At 39.6% G+C, this 23,199-nt stretch overlaps 1 protein-coding gene and 1 non-coding gene across 3 annotated transcripts in view; one reads left to right on the plus strand and one right to left on the minus strand.

The window, feature by feature from the left end:
- The first annotated feature begins 488 nt into the window (after positions 1-488).
- Positions 489-23,199, plus strand: part of CLIC4 (chloride intracellular channel 4) — a 73,171-nt gene continuing 50,460 nt past the window's right edge. The window contains exon 1 of one of the 2 annotated variants that reach the window (XM_069479594.1): positions 489-741. In XM_069479594.1, the coding sequence (XP_069335695.1) occupies positions 670-741 (72 nt within the window). In that variant the 5' untranslated portion in view covers positions 489-669. The remainder of the gene's footprint in view (positions 742-23,199) is intronic. The other variant, XM_069479595.1, reaches the window with a different exon arrangement.
- Positions 16,121-16,237, minus strand: LOC138390995 (U5 spliceosomal RNA). Its single transcript, XR_011234641.1, has one exon. It is a non-coding gene; the product is annotated as a U5 spliceosomal RNA (small nuclear RNA).

The raw sequence follows: 23,199 nt of genomic DNA on the forward strand, positions 1-23,199 counted from the left end.
AGGTGGCCGCTGCGGGAAAGGGCGATGAGTCCTGGGGGATCCAGCGGGGGAGGAGGCAGGAGGCGCCTCTTTGCCTCCCCAGGCCGGCCGAGGCATGAGGTCACCTGGCACAGTACCAGCAGCAGCTGCGGAGGACGCGCCGGCGCTGCAGAGGGAGGCAGTGTCAGGCTCGGGCCCCCGGGGAATTTCCCTCCGCCCCCTCGGGAGGCGTGCCTAGGAGTCCCGCCCACCGCCCGCCAGAGCCTGAGCTTTGTACCTCCCCACCAAGGCCACGCCCTCGAGACTAGGCCACGCCCCATCAGCTGCTTTCAAACCCCGCAGTGGTCCCTCCGCCGCGGCCGGGGCGGTTGCTCCGCCTTCTCCGCTCTAGGCCACGCCCCCGAGCGCTGGCTACCCCATTCACCCTGGAGAGTCCCGAAACGCCGAACCTTGGCCCCGCCCACCGCCCGAGGCTCCGCCCCCGGCACCCCGCCCAGCGGTTTGAAGCGGCACGGGCTGCAGCCGTCTCAGAGTCGCGCGCGGGGCGTGGGGCAGTGTGGAAGAACCTCGGTCGCGGCAGCTCGACGCCGGACTGTCCAGCGAGCGCAGCGCGGCGGGAGCCCGCAGCCAGAGCAGCCCCAGAGCAGAAGCAGCAGTAGCCGCCACCCGCGGAGCCCAGCCGAGCCGGCCATGGCGTTGTCGATGCCGCTGAACGGGCTGAAGGAGGAGGACAAAGAGCCCCTCATCGAGCTCTTCGTCAAGGTGAGCGCTCGCCTCGCGGTCCCACCCGGCCGGGCCCCCAGCGCCCGCCGGGCCGCGGGGGGCGGTGTCCCGGGGCTTTCCCGAAGCGCCGCCGCGCGGCGCCCGCACCTGGGTGTGAGGGGAGAGCTGCGGGCTCCAGCGCCCCCAGCCCATTGTCTCGGGGCCACCCGCGCCTTCCCGCCTCCGAGGGCTGGTCGAGGGGGACGGGGCGGAGACCCTGGCCTCAGAAAGCTCCGGAACGGGGCAGCGGCCACCGTCTCCAGCGGCGCGGGTCCGGCGTGCGGGTGGTCCGAAGAGCCCGCGGGGTGGGACCAGCCTCCCCCGCCTGCGGCTCCCAGCCCGGGGCGCGCCGCAGTCCTGTCACCCACCCCCCTCCCTGGCGCCCGGCCCCACCCCTCCCCACCTCACCCCTCAGCCCTCGGGGCCACCCCAGCCGGGGAGCCTCGAGCCAGTCGTCAGATGATAAACCCAACTTCTTTGAACCCTTTTTGAAAGAGCATTTGCTCCCCGTCAGTATGAAACTGAAACTTTATAATGTTTGATGCAATCTTAAATTTACAAAAGAGCAGACGCTCCTGGACGATGGGAAAAGACCGAGATTCTCAAGCAGAGTTTTTCTGTCTTAGGTATTTACCACCATCTGGTTTTCTTGTTTCTCAAGCCCGGAGTGTTTTGTATGATGCAACATTTTGGCTTCTCCCCTCGGTGTTGCTGCCTCGGGAAAGATCGTGTGTGCCCTTTTGTTTTGAAAGGAATTGATCAGGGAAAGAATTCATAACTTGCTTGGATTTTAAGGGCTTGATTTCCCCCTGTCTCTTTAGCTTTTGTATCCTGGAACTACCTTATTTGCTTACAAATACTACCCCTAACCTTTTCCTTTAATATTTTTCAGTTTAGCAAGGGAGAGCGAGTAGAAGTTAAAAACATCTGGATCCAGCTACTTCCCTCAAAACTTATTTAAAATCTGTTGAGACTCTCTCAGCCACTTAACTTAAAAAGCCAGGCTCATTCAGAGCTAGGCAACATACTGGAAACTTAACGGGAATGTACAACTATTTTGTTCCTTCCCCCCCCCCCCGAGTTTATTTTAAAGAAAGGGAAACATTGAAGGGTGTGTTTAATAAGAGTGAAAGAGAAGAAATTATCCGCAAATGATTAAACAATGTTTGTCTTAGGACTTTCTTTCAGTTATGAGTTTTAAAAACATTTTGGTCCAGGCAACTGAAACAGAAGACAGGTATAGAACTCCCAGAATATCAGTGTCTTAAGTTGCTTTGGGTGGCAGATATGATATAGTACTTTGAGGTGCAGAGAATGTAGGAAGGAACCTGAAATAAGAAAGGAAAAAGAGAAGGCGGGGGTGGGGGTGGACAGCAGTATGAAGAAGGGAAAAGGGTAGGTCAGAAGCTAGGAATGAGAAGGAATTTCCATAACCTTAAAAAAAGTATATCCACTAATCTAAAAAACATGATACTTTAATGGTGAAACTTTAGAAGCAGTATTAAACTTAGCATCAGATAAGGATACTGTCAGTATGGCTTCTAGTCAGCATTGGCTCGGAGGACCTAAGCAATACAGTAAAACAAGAAAAATGAAGTATAAGAATTAGACAGGAAGTGATCAATGCTTAGTGCCCTGCTTGCTGTTAATTTCATCTTTCAGTTAGAAGGAGAGGAATGTGGTGCACTGTTTCTCTAACGTGGGTCACTTGCATACCCCTTCCCAGTTTTCCGTATTGTGAACCACTTGAAATCATCCTGCTTACCACTGGTTGTAAGCCTTTCTCACTGCGCTTGGCAGCAGAGAGCCAGGGTTCAAGTCACAGTCTGTACCCAGGCTGGGTTACCTTGGGCAATTTGTTTTCCCTCTTTAAATAAATATTATTTTCCTCATTTGTGAAATGAGAGGTGAAACCTTTTCACCCTGTGATTCAACATCTATGCTGATATAGATCAGGTTAGTTGTTTGAAAGGGAAAAAATGAACAGGTAAAATGTGGTAAAGGATATTCTTGATTTCTTTTTAAAACTTATGTGTGGGAAATGCAAATGGGGGAAAATACCCTTGTAAATATAGTTATTTTGAAAGCAGTGAGGGGGCAGAGGCTGTGGTTGTCCAGAGTGATGTGTTAGACACTGTTAATTATTCTGCCAAGAAGGATCTGAGTTTGTAGCAGAAATCTATTTATGCTTGCACATGGCATGTATAGAAATTTAAAATTTGGTGGTGGTGCAGGGGGCATACAGAGGGGTATAATGGGGTGTTGAGCCTACCTGTCAAGGACTGAGCTTTAAATTGAAGAGATATAGACTAGGAACTTCTCAAATAGTGTGACTGGACTCACAGCTACATTTCCTTTCTTGTGGGTATTGTTTTTGGATTTGTCTGCCCCTGAGCCCTGTGACTCCATCATCTGTGTAACAGCAGTTCCCCGTTGTTGCTTTTTTATCCCAATATCTAGAGGATAGGATACCCTCCCAGTTGTAAAAAAAAGGTTTACAATGGCAGACATCCTCAACAGTGGAGATGCTTTCTTCCCCACACTGAGGGGCCTGGTGGGTGTGTGTATTTCCAGTTTGGAACCACCAACCAATAGGGTAAAGTTCAGACCCTTTAGCAAGGGCATATATAAGGTCCCTTATAATCTGACCACTACCTGGATTTCTTATCCAATTTGTCCATTTACTAGTTGTGTGTCCCAAGACACATTACTTAAACCTCTCTGTGCCACATCTATACAGTTGGGATATTAATAGACTAACCTTTTTTTTTTTTTTTGAGACAGAGTCTCACTCTGTTGCCCGGGCTAGAGTGAGTGCCGTGGCTTCAGCCTAGCTCACAGCAACCTCAAACTCCTGGGCTCAAGCGATCCTCCTGCCTCAGCCTCCCGAGTAGCTGGGACTACAGGCATGCGCCACCATGCCCGGCTAATTTTTTGTATATATATATTTTAGTTGTCCATATAATTTCTTTCTATTTTTAGTAGAGACGGGGTCTCACTCTTGCTCAGGCTGGTCTCGAACTCCTGACCTCGAGTGATCCACCCGCCTCGGCCTCCCAGAGTGCTAGGATTACAGGCGTGAGCCACCGCGCCCGGCCAATAGACTAACCTTATAGGAATAAATTAATTAAAAATGTAGTATGCACTCATCTTAGAAAAGTGTCTAATACACAATAAACAAATAAATTTAGTTGCATATCATTTTGTATGTAAATATTTATATGCAGATCTCCCCTGGATGTAGTTATTGTTCAGAGGGCCTGCAACTTAAGAAGGTACCAAATGTTTGAAATGAAATTTCAGAGCATTTTATTGTCAATGAATATGTCTACCATGCTTTGGAATTGCAAACCATTTACTAAAATCGTGATGGTTTGAGTGTCAAACCTTGGTGCTTCATTCTGTTTTCTCTAGCCTCCAGACTCCAAAACCCCATGTGATATCACCACTTTTTTTCTCTATTCTTTAATACTTTTAATCTTTTCATGTATCTACCGTATTTTCCACCACTGTTTCTTCTTGGCTATGTTTAGAATTTGGGGAACCAAGATTTCTGTTTGAGTAAAACTAAATATTAACTTTTTAACCACAAAATGACAGAATTTGAGAAGAGACTGGATTTTTAGATTTTTCTTTTGCTTGTATAAGCCCAGCTCCTATTGACATTGCCTCCCTCCCGTACCCTCCAGGTGGCTTTGATGTGATGGTGGTATTTCTGATCTCAGTTTAGGAAGTAATCCATTCATAGAGTTTCCTTTTATGGACTGGAATATAAACTTGTTGGTGTACCGTTATGAATTGAGACAATTCATAATTTTTAATAAAGTTTTAAAACCTAACTTTGGTTTTTGTTAATACATACATTTTCCTACCCTTTCAGTCTCCCTACACTTCCCTAATTTTCAGATTGCTGTCTTTTCAACAATTTCCCAGTGGTACACTGTCAGCAAATAGTCACTAACCTGCTGGGATTGGAGCCATGGTTGTAAAAAGTTAATCTGGTGCAGGGTGGCATAACACATGAGAATAACTGTTTCTTTTGAGATATTTGGCAGGGGTTTCTAATGTGCATGGACCCTGGAGCCAGACTGCTCATCTTGAATCTGGTGGCTTCTAGTAATATGTCAGGCAAGTTTCTTAAGCTCTCAGTACTTCGGTTTCCTGACTTCCAATATCAGCATAATAGTAATAATAATTTCATAAGGTTCTGAGGGGATTAAAACTGGTAATCTGTATGCATTAATTAGGGTAGTTTAAACTGTTAAAATAAGTAATCTCCAAATAATGGTTCAAGTAAGTTAGAAGTTTAATTCTTTCTTACCTAGCAGTCCAGGAGGATATTTTAGATGTGGAGGTAGCTTTCCTCAGAGTCATTTAGAGACCAAGGCTCTTTCCATCTTATTTGTCCAGTAACCCCCAGAGCATTATCCTCTTCTGAGTTGTCAGAGCTGACTGCTGACAGGTCCTGGTTGTAGCCAGTGGGAGGGAGAGAATATGGAGGAGTCACCTCTTAAGTGCGCTAGCCCAGAAGTCCTACCTTTCATTTCTTGTCACATTCTGTTGGGGAGAACTTAATGACATGGTGTCATCTAACTGCAAGGGAGGCTGGCAAGTGTGTTCTAGCCATATGTGCTGTGTAAAGCATTAGGAAGAGTGCTTGACGCATGGTAAACACCTGTTTTTGTTGTTAATAATATTATATTAAATGTAGGCTTCATTGTTAGGATTTAGGGGTTTCTGTAAGTCCTTGAAATTACATAAAAAATTCTAGGTGAGTCTTTTTTCTAGGAATTCCTAACCCAAGGGTTAAGAACCACTGTTCTAAAACGAGTAAATGGTGGAATTCTGAGGATTAAGAATAATTCATATATGCAAGGTATAAAAAGAAGGGATTGGGCTAGATGATCTTTAAGGTCTGCAGTCCCCAACCCCTGGGCCGTGGACCAGTACCGGACCATGGCCTGTTAGGAACTGGGCCACACAGCAGAAGGTGAGCGGTATGTGAGCAAGCAAAGCTTCATGTGTATTTATAGCTGCTCCCATTCGCTGGCATCACTGCCTGAGCTCCGCCTCCTGTCAGTCAGATCAGTGGTGGCATTAGATTCTCATAGGAATGCAAACCCTACTGTAAACTGCACATGCAAGGGATCTAGGTTATGCACCCATATGAGAATGTAATACATTATGATCTGAGGCGGTGATGCTAGTGCTGGGGAGCGGCTGCAAATACAGATTATCATTAGCAGAGAGGTTTGACTGCACCATAAATGTGCTTGAGTCATCTTGTCCGTGGAAAAATTGTCTTCCATGAAACTGGACCCTGGTGCCAAAAAGGTTGGAGACCTCTGTTTTAGGTCACTTCCAGTTCTGATTAACTGTGACTTAAAGAATTTACTGGCATAAACTACGTGTTTAATACTGAGGTACTATGGAAGACATAAGAAATTATTAAATATTTCATATCTTTAGGTTTATAAATTTTATTAGAAAGAAAACAATACAAGATGGTACACGTGTAAGGAGTCAAGTGTGGTTCACATTAAGTTGGACTAGAAGATATGGGGAAAGCTGGAAGTAGGCTTAAACTTCACCTTGAAAAAGGTGAATAAGTGAATTGGGAATAGCCAAGAAAAGAAATGTTAGTTTTGACATAATTTGTAAACTTAAGCAGAAAACAATTGATAGGACTGATACCTTTGAAAGAAGAAGGAACCAGGAATGATTCAAATCTCTGGTGCCAGGGAGACAAGTTATTTAAAAGTTGAGGATTAGACTTTTAAAACCTAACGTTGGTTTTTGTTAATACATATATTTTCCTGCTGGTTTCAGTCTCTTTACACTTACCTATTTTTTTGGATTGTTTTCTATCAACAACTTCCCAGTGGCATTTGGGAAAGTGCAAGTGGATTGTCTAAAGTTGGGGTTTCTTTATTTTTTGTCTCAAGGGCAAGCTTCAACTTTCCCCTCCCCTTTTTTTTCCTTTCTCTTTTTAGAGAAAGGGTCTCACTCTTGCTCAGGCTGGTCTTGAACTGACCTCAAGCAATCCTCCTGCCTTGGCACTCTCAGAGTGCTAGGATTACAGGTGTGAGTCACCGCGCCCAACCTCTTTTTTTTTTTTTTCCAAACAGAACAAATGGAATAAGTTTTCTGTAGTAAATGATGCTGAGAACTGTGTTCTAATAATTGAACATCATGACAATATTACTTTGGATCCAATTGATCTGCTATTCACTTGAGATTTCTAGAGGGGAAAATTCAGGAGATAGAAATGAATGTAAAATGTGAAGTTAATGTAAACTCTATTTAACTTTTGCTCTGAAGACCTAACAGTGCAACTTTTAGCAAAGACCAAGGTGTTGATTTTGGTTAGATATAAAATTCTGAGAGAAAGGGGCTCAGGCAGAAGTCTTTTGAGCCAAGGGGATTGAACATAGGAGATGAGAGGCAATTGAAAGGGCCTCACTGTTACTAAAAATCACAGTTGGTTTGGAAAGATGCTTACAGAGGGGCCTTGAAGCCAGTAAAATGGTGAGCAAGACTTTCCCACTTCCTGTTTCATTAGAGTAGTGAAGCCTCTGTTCTGGTGTCTCCTGAATTAGGGAATTTGTGAATCCATAAAAGGAAAACATGTTAGGCAAGATGGGAAGTGTGATTAAGGCGTGAGTTAAGATTTCAGTTAAGTAAAGGAGTAGGCTAGGATGGGTTTGCCTATTTTAGAGGCCCTTATAGAGAATGGAAAGGGACTTTCTGAAGGAAAATAACATTTAGGTCATGATAACAAACCATCCAAATATGATTTAACAGAAATCTAAATTTAATTCCGGGCATCAGTTTGTGAATCTTCTTGGGACTTTTAATCTTGTTGTCTTTTTTGAGACTTGGCTTTTATCCCTTAGTGGTCAGTACCAAATATTGGTATAAGTAATATCAATTAGCTATCTTTGGTTTTTGTTTTTTCCCTTTAACATATAAAACCAGGTGATTGTATTAATCCAATTATAAATTTATGCAGTGACAACTTAATGTAGGTAAGACTATTTGAAAATTGTGTCAAAGGTAGACTAGAGTATGTTAAATTTTAACATATGTTAAATGTCAGCATATTCTAGAATAAGTAACAATATTAGAACAAGGGCCAGGTATTGACCTGAGTTCCTCATGCATATATTTTGTACTTTTAGTTTAGCTTTCTTTCATAGATTTCTTTGCTTTTCTTGAAGCTAAAATACAGTGTAACTCTAAGCTAGGAGTATGACAGGTGGTCTTCTATTTTTTGATAATAAAATTGTTACTTTCAACTTTACATGTGAAATAACCCATTCTAATGAAAAGATTTAGTTCTCATAATAGTTGTAACAATGTCAGTCATCTGTAATTACTTAAGTATTGAATTACCACTGTGCAGCCTAGCTATTTACTTGTGTGCTATTTACTTGTGTGCGGGGAGGAGAAGAAAAAAAGAGAATGTGAACAACCACTGTATAATAGAAAACCCAACAGATGAAAGCTGAGGTAGTTAAGAATTTTTAAGGGTTTGTGAGTTCTCTGCATGTTTTCTTCTGCTAACAACCAGTTACTTTATTTTGGAGGTATAGACAAGGAGGTAGATTACTAGAATGAACGTTCATTAAAAACTAAAGACGAACAAGATTAGGTTATTGTGCTACGTAGGACAACTGGAAGCTTGGTAGCTATGAGAACAGACTACACAGACTAATCGGAGAAAAAAAGAGGGTGGTTAGACTTAGGAAATTAAATCTTGGCCTTGAACATAATATACCCAATACTGGAATGAAATTTTTTCAAAGATCTAAACTTATGAACTTATGAAGAGTGTGCTGTTTTATATTACATTTTTTTTTTTTTTTTTTTTTTTTGAGACTCTGTTGCCTGGGCTAGAGTGCCGTGGCATCAGCCTAGCTCACAGCAACCTCAAACTCCTGGGCTCAAGCAATCCTCCTGCCTCAGCCTCCGAGTAGCTGGGACTACAGGCATGCGACACCATGCCCGGCTAATTTTTCTCTATACATTTTTAGCTGTCCATATAATTTCTTAGTAGAGATGGGGTCTTGCTCTTGCTCAGGCTGGTCTCGAACTCTTGACCTCGAGCGATCCACCCGCCTTGGCCTCCCAGAGTGCTAGAGTTACAGGCGTGAGCCACCGCACCCGGCCGGTGTTCAGTTTTTGACTAGCTGAATTTGAGATGGCTGAGATGTCGAAGGAAGATGTCTGATAGAAGGCTGAATATACAGATCTACAAAGAAGTCTGGGCAGGGTAGAGAAATTTGGGACTTGATGACATATATATCATATGAAATTTATGTGGGATTTAAAGTGTATGAGATCATTCTGTGTATGAGTAAAGAGCAAGGAAAATGCATAGGACCAAGTTCGGAGGAACTGTCAGCACTTAGGGGTTCAGTAATGGAGGAGAAGTTAGACAAGGAGAACAAAGAGGAGTTGTGATAGAGCATTAGTGGTGAGAGGAAAACTGTGAGAGCAAGGTACCCAAGAAGCTAAGAGAGTTTTTAAGAAGGAGGGAGTGACCATTTGTATCAAGGTGAGTGTCTTGGATTTAACCATCTGGAAGTCACTGGTAACCTTAGTGTGAACAGCTTTGGTGACATGGTGGTGATGGGGGAGCCATAATACAACGGGAGTGGAGTCAATGTGTAAACCAATTCTGACAAGAAACTTGGCCATGTAGAAGAGACAGGTTAATAGCTGGAAGGGGATACATGTCAAGGGAAAGCTTTTTTAAAAAGTGTGAACTGTAGGAGCTGGGTTGAATGCTGATCTATTAGAGAAAGAGGTGGATGATTAAATGGAGACATGGTTTAATGGATGCCCTTCAGGAAATCTCCCAAATGCTACCTATTCCATTAGGTCTCCCTCAGTGGTGTGTATTTCTCCCTCATATGAACCTTCATGCAACCTTTTTTATCCCCCTTTTTTACTTGAGGCCAAACTCTGAGGGAGAGATTTTGTTCCTCATCTTTGTGTACCCCAAACCATCCAACACTGTTTGTTGAAAGACCAGGTTTCTCCACTTCCTTACCCCCTCAAGTGCAAAAACCATTTTGTTGCTCTGTACTAAATAGAGGATCAAGTACAAATCCATAGTCTGACATTCAAGTCTATAGCCTTGATAGTCTAGCTTCAATATTTATCTCCTACTTCCTGTGTCTTACACTACAGCCAAATTGAACTCTTCTTTGTTTTCTATTCCACATAGGCTATCCTGTTTGCCTGAAGCAACCTTTCCTATCTATTCCATCCCATTTGTTTTACTCCTACATTATCCTTTAAGTCTCAATTTAAATGATTCTTTATTAATCCTTCGGGATTTGTATTTTATATCTCTTTTATTCGACTCTTCTATTATTTACTTTATTGATAGTTTTTCATATGTTTTATCTTTGCTGCAATAAAGTAAGCTCCATGAGAGTAGGGTCCTTGTCTTCTTCATCTTTGGATCCACCACAATATTTAGTAGATTGCCTGCTTCATAATAGGCACTCAATAAATCTTTTTTATTGAATGAGTAAGTATCTTGAATATAATTGATAGACCTAACCTTACTGTTACTAATTTTAGTTGTCTTAAAATATTCTTTAAAAATGCTATCCTTTGAAAAGAAGAGTATCTGTTCAAGAGCAGTATTTGGTGGGTAGTTGACAGGAAGCAAAGCATAGACTAGCTGAAATTGCTGGTGGATGTAGTATTCCACCAAATTTGGCTATGTTAAAACATTAATGATTTAGTGTAGATTTGGAGGGGAAAATTTTACTTTATTAGTTGTCAACTCACTATTTATCAAAAAAAAAAAAAAAAACTCACTATTTATCAGAAGCCTTTCACTCACAGTACTTAGTTTGAAAAAGATCCCAGATCATAGTGACAGACCCTTATTTGGCTCTAGACTTTTAAGCATGGCATAGTACTGCTTACAATTATATTGCTTTTTAGTTACAATATCTTCAAAGTCAAAAGCAGAATATTAAGAATTTTCTCTGTTGGGGCGGGAGGGGGTGTGGGGAGGGAATAAAAAAAAATTTTTTTTCTCTTGACTCACATGCCCAGTAAGACTGTGCAAGATAAACTCTTCACAAGGTAAATGTTAGGATGGAACAACCTAGGAGGTGCTCACGGTGCCGATGGAGAAAGATTTCTCACACAGAGATTAATATACAAAGAAAAATTTATTTTATCCTTTGGAAGGACAGAGAATGAGAGCAGAGAGATGGTGTGGCATCCCAAAGAAAGAGATGGGAGATGCCAGCAGCTAGGCCAAGCGGCGTGCTGCTTGTATGGGGATGAAGAGAAAAATAGTTAATTGTTGTGAATTGCAGTATCTGCTCCTTCTCTTCTTCTTTTTTTTTTTTTTTTTTTTGAGACAGAGTCCCACTCTGTTGCCCAGGCTAGAGTGAGTGCCGTGGCGTCAGTCTAGCTCACAGCAACCTCAAACTCCTGGGCTTAAGCGATCCTACTGCCTCAGCCTCCCGAGTAGCTGGGACTACAGGCATGCACCGCCATGCCCGGCTAATTTTTTGTATGTATATATATTTTAGTTGTCCATATAATTTCTTTCTATTTTTAGTAGAGACAGGGTCTCACTCTTGCTCAGGCTGGGCTCTTCTTCTTAACTACAAGCAGATAATGGAATCTGGTATGTGAAATTGCTACATTGTTCCCTGTGCTCTAGGGATAAAGGGACCTTGCCCTCAAGATTTGTGTGGAGATTATCCCCCATGCTGTCATCCAGGAACTTCTCAGGTACTACTCCAGGCTGTAGAAACAGATGCTAAAAGGCAGTTTTAGTCAATAGGTGTAGCGCTGTAAAAAATTTTATATTTCCTTTTGTCTGCTGGGCTCCCTTGAGGTGTTCAGAGCCTAGCAGGGCACCTGTTAGCTAGGTGGAGAGGGAGCAGAGCTGATTTATTTTGCTCACAAGACCCATCTCCTTTCAATAAATATATTGTGTATCTTTCTGTTACCCAAAGATCGCTATTTGTCCGTGAGGCCAAATCGGTGAGAACTAAGAACCCAGGATAAGTGGTTTGAGGAAAAGGAAAGATGGCCCAGGGCAACAGAGCAAGACACTGTCTGAAAGAAAAGAAAAAAAGAGGAAAAGAAAAGACAAGTTTATTTTACTGGCAATTGAGAAGGGCAGCAGACTAGCATCTCAAAAGACTGCCATCCTGCCTTTAAGCAGAAAGACAGGACTTTTTATTTTTTGTTTTTTGGGGCATCAGCATAGCTCACAGAAACCTCAAACTCCTGGGCTCAAGTAATCCTTCTGCCTCAGCCTCCCGAGTAGCTGGGACTACAGGCATGCACTACCATGCCCAGCTGATTTTTTCTATATATTTTTAGCTCTCCAGCTAATTTCTTTCTATTTTTAGTAGAGACCGAGTCTCGCTCTTGCTTACGCTGGTCTTGAACTCCTGAGCTCAAAAGATCCCCCCCACCCCCTCTCGGCCTCCTAGAGTGCTAGGATTACAGGCGTGAGCCACCATGCCTCGGCCTACACAGGGCTTTTTAAGGGGGGTTTTCAGCGGTTGGGCTCTGGTCTATGTGACTATGGTTTTGGGCTACTGCTTCACTGTAGTTGGTGGTTTTGGTCCACCTTATCTCTGGTGAAGAGAGAGGATCTCCTGACCTCCAGACAATTCTGTGGAGCTGTCTCCTGTGATTTAAGATACTAGAAAACAAAGAACATTTTTCTGCTCATTTGATTACTTGCCTGGGGCAGGAATTCAGATTTTAATTCCCAAAAAGGTTGGGGGATTTTAAATGGTCAAATCCAAATTTTAAATCATTTTGGCCTTTTCAGACCTTTACCTCTGTTACATTTTCTCTAATTCTGGAACTAAGAGCAATCTTCCCCATAAATAAAATGAACTTCAAGCCTGAATAAAATCTGCCCTTCACCATTTAATTTGACCCGTTAAATTTTTCCCCCCCGTGCTTCTGGTATCTTCTGGCATTTCTCAGAATTTGTATCTTTGCTTCCTTCCTTTAGTACTGGCAGATAGTTCTTTAAATGTAGTTACTGGCAGACATACCTTTAAATGTGATAAGAAGGCTGTCATGGTAGGGTATCTGGATTCTTGCCAAAATTGATTCCTTTGTCTTTTATTAAAAATAATATCTCAAGCAAATTTAGGACCCACCAATAAAGCTCTGAATTCCTTTGTATGTATTTACTTTGTATTTGTGCCCTCTCTCACTGCAATATTTTTGGTAAATATAGAAAAGGTACAAATTAAGCAATCGTTCATTAAACAAACCTTTCTAAGTGCAGACTAAGTACTAGGAACTCCTCTAGGCACTGGGGAAACAAAATGTGCCCTCAAGTTCCAGTAGCCAAGATATAAGCTATAATGTAGGAAGAAACTCTGTACACAATCATCTTCCACGGGAAAATATTTTCCATGGAAGTCGTCGTAACTCACTGATTTTGGAGGCTTTTTTTCACTTCCCCGAAGATCTGACGTGTGTGTATTTAGAATAGGTGCTTATTCCCACTGACTTATTTTTCTATTGCATTTCTTAAATGCACGAGATAGAAGAAATATATAGAAGAGTATTTCATACTTAATTGAACTAATATAAACATTTATGGAGTGTTTTCTATGTGCCAGACACTATCTTAACTGCATTACATGTATTAACTCATTTGATTGTTACTCAATAAAATGTTTGCTGAAGGAATATACAGAAGCTTTTTTTTTACCCCCTGCACAGGCTTGATTCCAGAGGAGGCTGGGGGGAAAAGAAGAAATAAAAGATCACATGATTGGGAAAAAGCAAATGCCTATTAAATTCATAGAAATATTTTTACAAGAAGCAAGAGAATTAGACTGAGGGGTGATACAAATCACTGGGCTCAATTCAAATTTGTTGTTTTGATCTAGCAACTCAAAATGATTCTTATTTTATTGAAATGAACAGATTTATTTTTTCTTCCTTGCAAAGTAGAAAAGACTGAATGGAGAGCTGATGATGGTGTTTTGGCTTTGAGCATGTGGCTTGACAGTCATTGGGATTAAGGGTTGTGGTGGCAGTTATTGTCCTGATGACTCAGCAGGGACCCCTGTGTTATAATTGTTGCTTTGATACTGGGTGTAAAGGTTCTTTCTATCGTTTGAAATATTTGAGATGTGAGATCCCCAAGTTAGAGCTGGGGATGATTGTAGATTTGTAGTATCATTTGTATTCTCTATGTAGACACTTCAGTCTATTTTGAAGATGATTAGAATTAATATTTATTTCAAATAGGCAATTGAGTTGTCATATAGAAGACTGGCTCTTTAGTGTTGTGTTATTATTTTTTTTGTTTGTTTGTTTTTAAGACAGGGTCTTGCTCTGTTGCCTGGGCTAGAGTGCTGTAGGGTCAGCCTAACTCACAGCAACCTTAAACACCTGGACTCAAGCAATCTTCCTGCCTCAGCCTCCTGTGTAGCTGGGACTACAAGCATGTGCCACCACACCTGGCTAATTTTTTCTATTTTTAGTTGTCTGGCTAATTTCTTTTTTATTTTTAGTAGAGATGGGGGTCTTGCTGTAGCTCAGGCTGGTCTCGAACTCCTGAGCTCAAGTGATCCTCCTGCCTCGGCCTCCCAGAGTGCTAGGATTACAGGTGTGAGCCACCGTGCCTGGCCATGCTGTTGTTATAGTTTAGTGGTTAAGAGCGTGGACTCTGGAAGCCATGTAGACTGTGTTTGAATCCTCATTCTACCCTTTGGTAGCTGTCTTGGTGTCTCCACTGGAGGTGATGTTATTTACCTCTTGGGCTTTTGTAAAGATTAAAAGAGTTAATATAAGAAAAGCACTAATATAAGAAAAACCCTTAGCACTTAGTCTGATACATAGTAAGCCTTGTTTGGTTATTCTTATTTTGCCTTTGGGAGTGCAGAGTTAAGCCTGTGTTGGCCTGTGGTTAGTTTATAAATTCAATATACCATATGTGGTTTCAACCTCCAGGGTGTTACTAAGAGACGTATGTGCCAGGCTGCCACTACAACCAAACAGGGCCCCGTTCTTTATCAGAAGAGCAGGGTTACGGCCGGGCGCAGTGGCTCACTCCTGTAATCCCAGCACTCTGGGAGGCCGAGGCGGGAGGATCACTCGAGGTCAGGAGTTCGAGACCAGCCTGGGCAAGAGCGAGACCCTGTCTCTACTAAAAAATAGAAAGAAATTATCTGGACAACTAAAAATATATAGAATAAAATTAGCTGCACATGGTGGCACATGACTGTAGTCCCAGCTACTCGGGAGGCTGAGGCAGGAGGATCGCTTGAGCCCAGGAGTTTGAGGTTGCTGTGAGCTAGGCTGATGCCACGGCACTCTAGCCAGGGCAAAAGAGGGAGACTCTGTCTCCAAAAAAAAATAAGAAACAGAAGAAGAGCAGGGTTAGTACAAAGAAAGTCCAGGGTTAGACTTGAATTTAATCCTGAATTAACTTTAGTGAACCATGATCCTGTTGACACTTACTAGATAACTAAAGGACTGTCAGATTGGACTCTGTCATCCTAGGTCATCTGCCTCAGCAGCTCTTTCTGGACTTATAGCTGAACGAAGAGTCGATTATTAGGAGGAGTGGTTTCTGTTTTTTTTTTTTTTTTTTTTTTTTCTCTCTCTCTTTTCTTTCTTTCTTTCTTTTTTTTTTTTTTAAGTGAAAGAACAGAGGAAGTAAAGAGGAATAATCTATGACATATGGGATCTATTGGTTCTGTAGAAGTACTTTTGAATTGGATTTTGGCTTCCTATGCTACTGAATTTTACTATTTCTTTTTTTTTTTTTTTTTTTTTTTTGAGACAGAGTCTCGCTCTGTTGTCTAGGCTAGAGTGAGTGCCGTGGCGTCAGCCTAGCTCACAGCAACCTCAAACTCCTGGGCTCAAGCAATCCTACTGCCTCAGCCTCCCGAGTAGCTGGGACTGCAGGCATGCGCCACCATGCCCGACTAATTTTTTCTATATATATTTTTAGTTGTTCAGATAATTTCTTTCTATTTTTAGTAGAGACGGGGTCTCGCTCTTGCTCAGGCTGGTCTCGAACTCCTGAGCTCAAATGATCCACCCTGCTCAGCCTCCCAGAGTGCTAGGATTACAGGGGTGAGCCACCACGCCTGGCCTATTTCTGGATTTTTAATAGTATTCACTTATAAAGTTGAATTGGGCATATATTAACTAACATTTATCTAATGCTTTCTTGAAGGGAAATATAGACATATTTAGATATTTTTAAATCTTTATCATCCCAGAAAGAGAGGAAGACATTAAATTCTTTTTATTTAATTTGTAGCACAAGAAATTGAGATTGTGTAGATTTACAGGGTTTTTTTTATTTTTATTTTTACTTTTTTTTATACTTAGCCTTGCCTAAGCAAGACCTCAAAAAATTTGTTACCAACTCATAACTGTCCCTCTCCAATGGAAATCTTTAGTAAAAGACAAAAGATTTTTTCGTTTTGAAGAGAAACCAGAGAGTATAGATTTACAGGTTTTATGCTTAGTAATTTTTAAGGGGTAGTTTAGAGTTGAAGTCTCCTAATTGTTAATTTGTTTCTAGACCCTAAGATTATTGTTGTTTTAAAAAATTTTCACCTTATACTACTGCAGTGAGATAAAGCTTAAAACTTTAGTATGGCTATAAATGATAGATGATGAAAATCATAAATAGACTTTAAAATCCTTTTATAATAATGTTATAAACTTCCTGAAACTGCTTAATTTATTCTTATACAGGAAAGAGTAAACATATATAAAGAAATTGAACAGTAGGTTTTTGTTTCCCTGTTAAGGCTAGATTAATAGTCATAAGATAATAGATAGAGTTGGGTGCTTGCTATGACCAGGCTTAGTGTGCCAGCCTTTTACCTTATGTTAGCTAATTTAATCCTCATAAAAACTCCCAAATGGATACTGTCCATACTGTTTTACACATGAGGATCAGAGAGGTCATTACTTGTGTACGGTCGCAGGGCCAGTAAGTTGCAGTACTGGGATTTGTACCTACGTCTTTGTGATTCCGGAGCCTGAATCTTAACCACTAAAAGCTTTTTTATTTGTTTATTTTTTTTTCTCTATTTATTTGAAACTTGAAAGTTTACCTAACAGTTTTGTTTTCATTATGTACTGTTTTCAGTGACCCTGAAAAGTAAAATTGCTGTGAATACTTAAGGATATTTCTAAAACATACTAACAACCAGTGAGCCTAGATGGTTCTTTAGATGAGTTTGGTTGCTTTCAGTTCTCTTGGTAAAATTTGAAAGGAAACTAAAATTTCCATTACCTCACCTATTTGCATTTTGGGGGCCTGGTTAATTAGTATTTTATAAAGCACTTTAAAGGGTTTATTTATAAGCTTGTTAAGGAACCTGATTTGAACATCACATATTTTGATTTTAGAGTTGTTTTCCAATTTAGAAATGTCAGAGTGGTTCAAGTTTAACAAAAATTACATGCTAATTTGTTAATGTTTTTTTCTGAGTTCTCCCCCCTCCCCCTTTCTTTCTTCTACACCCTTCAGGGGAATCTACACTTTGCATTGTTGATAGAAAAAAAAAGCAAGGAAGTTTCTTTTTGTGGAGAGAGGAAATGGCTGTTAGTTCAGGACTTTATCCATATTAGGTATAAACTAAATATAGACATGTAATCCAGGAGTGAAGTCACATCTATAAAGTTTCTTAAGCAGAGCTAATGAGATCAGCCAGTGCTTTTGGATCTGTTTTTTCCCCCCTACTTTTGGCTCACTTAACAAACTGATTAGTCCTGTGGTCTGCCTGCCTTTACCCTATAAAAACAACAAGAAAAAAATAAATCAAACCATTTACAAGGAATCTTTCTATAAAAAAAGCTCCTGAATAAAAAATAGTTACTTTGTGTATGAAGCATATTTATGCCTTCTTTTGAGGGGAGGTTGTAAATATATTAGTTTCTTTAATTTCTTGACCCTATTATTTTTCTATCACTGATTCCTTTTTTTTTTTTTAAGTTGGCTTTATCCTTGAGTCTTTGTTACACATATTTTTACTGTTTGTCAAACTCATCTTGTGTAAGTTGTAAGAAACCTCTGTTTTACTTAGTTATTTTTTTGATTTATTCAGTTTTTAATCATTAAGTCAGATCTTAGTGTGGCTAAGTGGTAATAAAATTTCTTCTGATTGCCTGGTCATAGAGATTGTAGTAGAACAGAATGATGGACTAAATGTCCTCTTTCTGACCAAAGCACATGTTGCTTTCAAAGAAAGACTTTTAAAACTCCCCAAAAGCATTCTTACTCATAGTAACTGTTTTCAGCTCTTGTGCTCCTTCTAAGGGCCCTTTGCAAGGTTGTCTAAATACTCAGGCACCTGTGAATGTGCTATGCTTCTGAAGAGAAGAATTACGTGTGTTTATGGCATATCTTATAAGTATTTTGGAATACAACTAACTCTGTAAAAAGTTTAGCTTAAGATATTTCAAGTGTTTTGGGGGATCAGTTCATGAAACCAAATGTTCTCCAAGGCTCAGTTCAAGTATCTTTTGAACCCTTCTCTGACCTTATTGCTCCTTTAGCAGAACTAATCTTTCCTACTATTTGTTTGGAGCAGTTAGTGCATTTTTATATTCTGCCACTCATTTGAATCATCTTTCATCACATCTTCTAGGCTAAAATGTGAATTTTAAGAGATCAGGAATCTCCTATTTTTTTTTTTCCTTCTTTTATATCTCCTACCTTAAACCTTGATATGTAGGAGATAATTCATTAATATTGTAGGCATCTATTGGTGTTTTTGGGCAAATTGCTATGCATAGTATGGGGATAGAAACATTTCAGAGAGCATTAGGTTTGTTTCTGGTGTTGTGTTCTATATTACCTCATAGTAAAAGACCAGAGATAAGAGTAGTATTCAATTATTGAACTTGAGACATGTAATTTGGGTTTTATGACTAGTTTCTCACTATATAGCCATTGGTCTAAACTTAATAACAGATTGGTTTAGAGGACTAGAATCTTCAAATTATGTAACTGGAAGGCCAGGTTCAACTCCTGTATGTATCATAACTGATTTGCTATTGTTTTCATCTTTAAAGTGTGTTTCTTAGAGGTGATATCCAGTCTAGATTGGATTTATTTTATATACCAAGGTAGCCTTACTCTTGGGTTTAGGCCCAGACAGAAAGTTGAGACCTGAGATTCCAAAGTCAGATCCAGAGAATTAATTTCTCCTAATTAGAAGTGGTCTATTAGAAAACAAATATAAATAGAGCTAATAAAAGTTCTTAGTGATAATGGAGGTTCCTTGCCAGAGAAATGCAAAATATTTCACGAGTGAATTCTTTGACCAGAAAGAATATATTGTATTTTCCAAATTAACTTCTGAAAGATAAAGTTTAAGGAAAGATTTTGTTTGTTGTTTCTAAAATAAAGCAGATAGAACTATTCTAGGTTAGAATTTGTCCTTATTGTATTTAAGGCACCCGTACCAACTTGAAATGGTAAGTTTAAAACTTCAATAATAAACATACTATCTTGTACTATTGAGATATTTGAAGTTTCAGGCTAGCCAAGAAGATAGATAAGGACTCTGAATATTAACTTTTCACAACTGAAATATGGTACTGAATACATAATTTTTTTTTTTATGATTTTTACCCAGAGCCACACCCAAGAAGCCTTGAGCAAGTGAACTCCTGAGTACATAATTTTTAGAGAAACTTATTTTGTAATATATTTTAATGAACATTTAAAAAATATGTAATCCAAACTAAAATACCCGAGAAAGATTCATTCATGTTTATTAAGTGCTAATATTTTATATTAAAATATTCTGTAGCATTTTCATGACTATGGTTTTTCATTGTTCATTATCATCATTAATCCACTGTTCTTAAGTCATTTACAGGTCTAAAATTCAGCTGTTAAACAATATTGTGATGTGAATTCTTACTGCCGGTTTTCAGTGCATATCCACATCAAGTAATTCTGTTTTTAAAGCCCTGTACATCTCTTATTTACCCTCTGAATTCTTTATTTTCCTTTTGTTTACTTAAAGTGTAATCACTTTTTTAAAGTTATAAAAAGCCTGTGCTTTTCTTCATTTTTTTTTTTTTTTTTTTAATTTTTTGTGGAGATGAGGTCTCTCTACATTGTCCAGGCTAGTCTTGAACTCCTGGCCTCAAGGGATCCTCCTGCCTCTGCTTCCAAAAGTGCTAGGATTACAGGCATGAGCTACCACACCTGGCCTGAGAATTTAGGCTTTTTAGAAAAGGGAGAAATTGAATTTTTGATTCTCCTGCTGAACTCTTGGTGGGATGTCTGGTTAAAATTGCTTGGTCTGAGAACTTGTTAGTAAACAGAAGCAGCTCTCACCCATCAAATTTAGGTAGCTGCCATAAGTACAGATGGGGGAAAAAGGGTATTTCTTGAATACTTCATTGTTTTCTTTCACTACCAGGATTCTTTCTGCATCTAGTCTATACTACAGCATGTATATTTTAAAACTGCCCTTAGGGAAAATGAGCTGATGGATTTTGACTTGCAGAAGAATTTCACCCGTACCCTTAACATAGTTGTCTTCAGTTGATAAACAAGGGAAGACTCTGGCAGTTATTGAGTTTATCTTTGGTTAGAAGATCTTAAAAAAATGAAGGTTAGGCAATGAAAAAGTTTAAGATGTACTTTTTTTTGATGTGACCAAAGTGAGAATAACTAATTATAAGGGGAGCACGTTTCTCTTTTTAAATAAAATAATCATGGCTTAATATAAGAAACACAAATTTTAGTGTTTTGTAATTCTGAAACTAACTCATTTAAATGTCAAACATTCAAATTCTACATAGTTTTATCTGAAAATGTCTTGACTTCCATTCTTTAAAGATATTTTTGCTGGATATAGGATTTGGACTTGATTTTTATTGTTTTTCTTTCAGCACTTTAAAAATGTTGTTCCTTGTTTTCTGGTCTCCATTATTTCTGATGAGAATTCAACTGTCATTCAACTCATTATTCTTTTGTACGCAGTGTATTGTTTTTTGTCTAGCTACCTTAAAGATTTTTCTTTGCTTTTCAGCATTTTATTTATGACTTACCTAAATGTGGCTTTCTTTATGTTAACCCTGCTTGATGTTCATGAAGCTTCTTGAATCTGTGAATTTATCTTTATTTGGGAAATTTTGGGCCCTTCTTTCTTTCTTTTTTTTTTTTTTTTAGACAGGTCTCTGTCACCCAGTCTGGAGTGCAGTGGCATGATCACAGCTTACTGCAATTTCGACTACTGGGCCCAAGTGATCCCCTGGTCTTAGCCTCCCAAGTAGCTGGGACTACAGGTATGGGCCAACACACCCCACTAAGCCATTATTTTTTGAAATATTTTTTTGCCTCATTTTCTCCTTCTGGGACTCTAATTTAAAATACTGACCTTTTCATATTTTCTCACAGGTCTTTGAGGCTCTGCTTATTTTTTTTCTATTTTTCAGATTAAATACTTTCTTGGATCTGTCTCCATGTTCACAGACCCTTTTCTCTTTTCTCTATTTTACTAGTCTAGTGATTTTTTTTTAATTCAGATATTGTGATTTTTTTTAGATCTAGAATTTACATTCTTTTGGTTTCTTTCTCTACTGAGATTTCCTATCTTCCTCCATTATGAGCATATTTTCCTTTTTGTCTTTGAGCATAGTTATAACTGCTTTAAAATCCTTGCAAACTTTAGAATCTAGGTCATCTTAGGGTATGTCTCCTTGATTATTTTTCTCCTTGAGAATGGGTCATGTTTTCTTGTTTCTTCTATGGGGAGCAATTTTGGATTGTATTCTGAGTATTACAAATTATAAATTTGTAGAACTTTGGATTTTGTTATGCTCCTCTGAAGAGTATTGATTTTGTTTCTTTTCTTTTTTTTAAAGCAGACAGTTAACTCAGCAGAACTCAAACTTCAAAACTGTTCCCTATGTGGTAGGTGGAAGCTCATATTTCAGTTCAGTTCTTTTAGCTGGCTTACTCAGAGTATGCTCTGTGATATCTTTCAGGGATCAGCCAGAGACCTGGACAGTTTTATGCAGATGTTAAGATTCCCCCTCACGGCTCTTTCTTTCTCTTATAGTGTTCTTACCTTATTTTCCAGTGTTGATGGTTGCTCTGGACTATCCTTTGTTTCTTAAAGCCAATAGGACTGTGAATTTTCCATTGGAGTTTTAGCTATCCTGCATGATGCAAGGCTAAAAGATAAAAATTGGGGGCTAAGTACAGTGGCTCATGTTTATAATCCTAGCACTTTGGGAGGCTGAGGTGGGAGGATTACTTGAGACCAGGAGCTCGAGACCAGCCTGAGCAACATAGCAAGACCCTGTCTCTACAAAAAAATAGAAACATTAGCTGGGTGTGGAGGCATGAGCCTATAGTCCCAGCTACTCAGGAGCCTGAGACCAGAGGATCTCTTGAGCTCAGGAGTTTGAGGTTGCAGTGAGCTATGACAACGCCACTGCACTCTAGCCTGGGCAACAGAGTGAGACCCTGTCTCAGGGCAGAAAAAAAAGGAAGGAAAGAAACAAAAGAAAAAGATAAACATTGGGAAAACTTGTCTAGTGTAGTTACCTTCTTGCGAGTGTCACCTCCCATCCAACATCTGTCTGCTTTTGTTCACTCTCTAGTGTCTTCAGGTGGTTATTTTGTCTAGAGTTACAGCTATTGTGAGAGGCAGAGGATTGATCCTATGGGGACTACTTGGCTGCACCAGAAGCTTCAAATTGATTTTTTTTTTTAAAAAAAACCTTTAAGTTTTAGAATAATTTTAGATTCATAGAACAATTGCAAAAATAATAGAGTTAAGAAATTTTAAATGAAAATATTTCTAAAATATTTAGTGCTTCCTTGACATATTAAAATGCCAGATTTAACTGCCAGTTAGTGTCAACATACTGTATATAAATTCAGTAATGCAGCAATGGCCTTGGGAGCTACTGAGGTAGGTAAGACTATTTTTCCTTTTCTGCTAAATGGCCTCAGCTATTATGCTTTTCAAACTTAGATCTCTCCTTTGTGTGTGTGCATGTGGGCCTGTGTGTATGTTCTGTTTCTTACTTTGCCAACTTAGCTCTATTGATGCAGCCCATTTCCTTGAATTTTATATTGTAATCTTTTTTGGTTCAGTGAACCAGATAGATAAATTTGTTTGAAATAGGAATAAATATACTCTGAGAGCTTGAATGCTGAGTTCATGAGTCAAGTACATGATCTTTAGTACATGGTCTTAGATTACCAGTGGCTTTTTCTCTAGACCTGTGCTGTCCAATACGATAGTCACTAGATATATGTGATTGTTGAGTGCTTGAAATATGTTCAGTTTGAATTGAGATGTACTGTAAGCATAAAACATACACCAGATTTTTTTTTAATTATTTTTTTTATTTTTGATTTAAATTCTTTATTTTATTCTTTTCCCTAGTGAATAAATTCAACAGAACATA

This window comes from Eulemur rufifrons, chromosome 8, assembly GCF_041146395.1.
Source record: "Eulemur rufifrons isolate Redbay chromosome 8, OSU_ERuf_1, whole genome shotgun sequence".
Taxonomy (NCBI): Eukaryota; Metazoa; Chordata; class Mammalia; order Primates; family Lemuridae; genus Eulemur; species Eulemur rufifrons.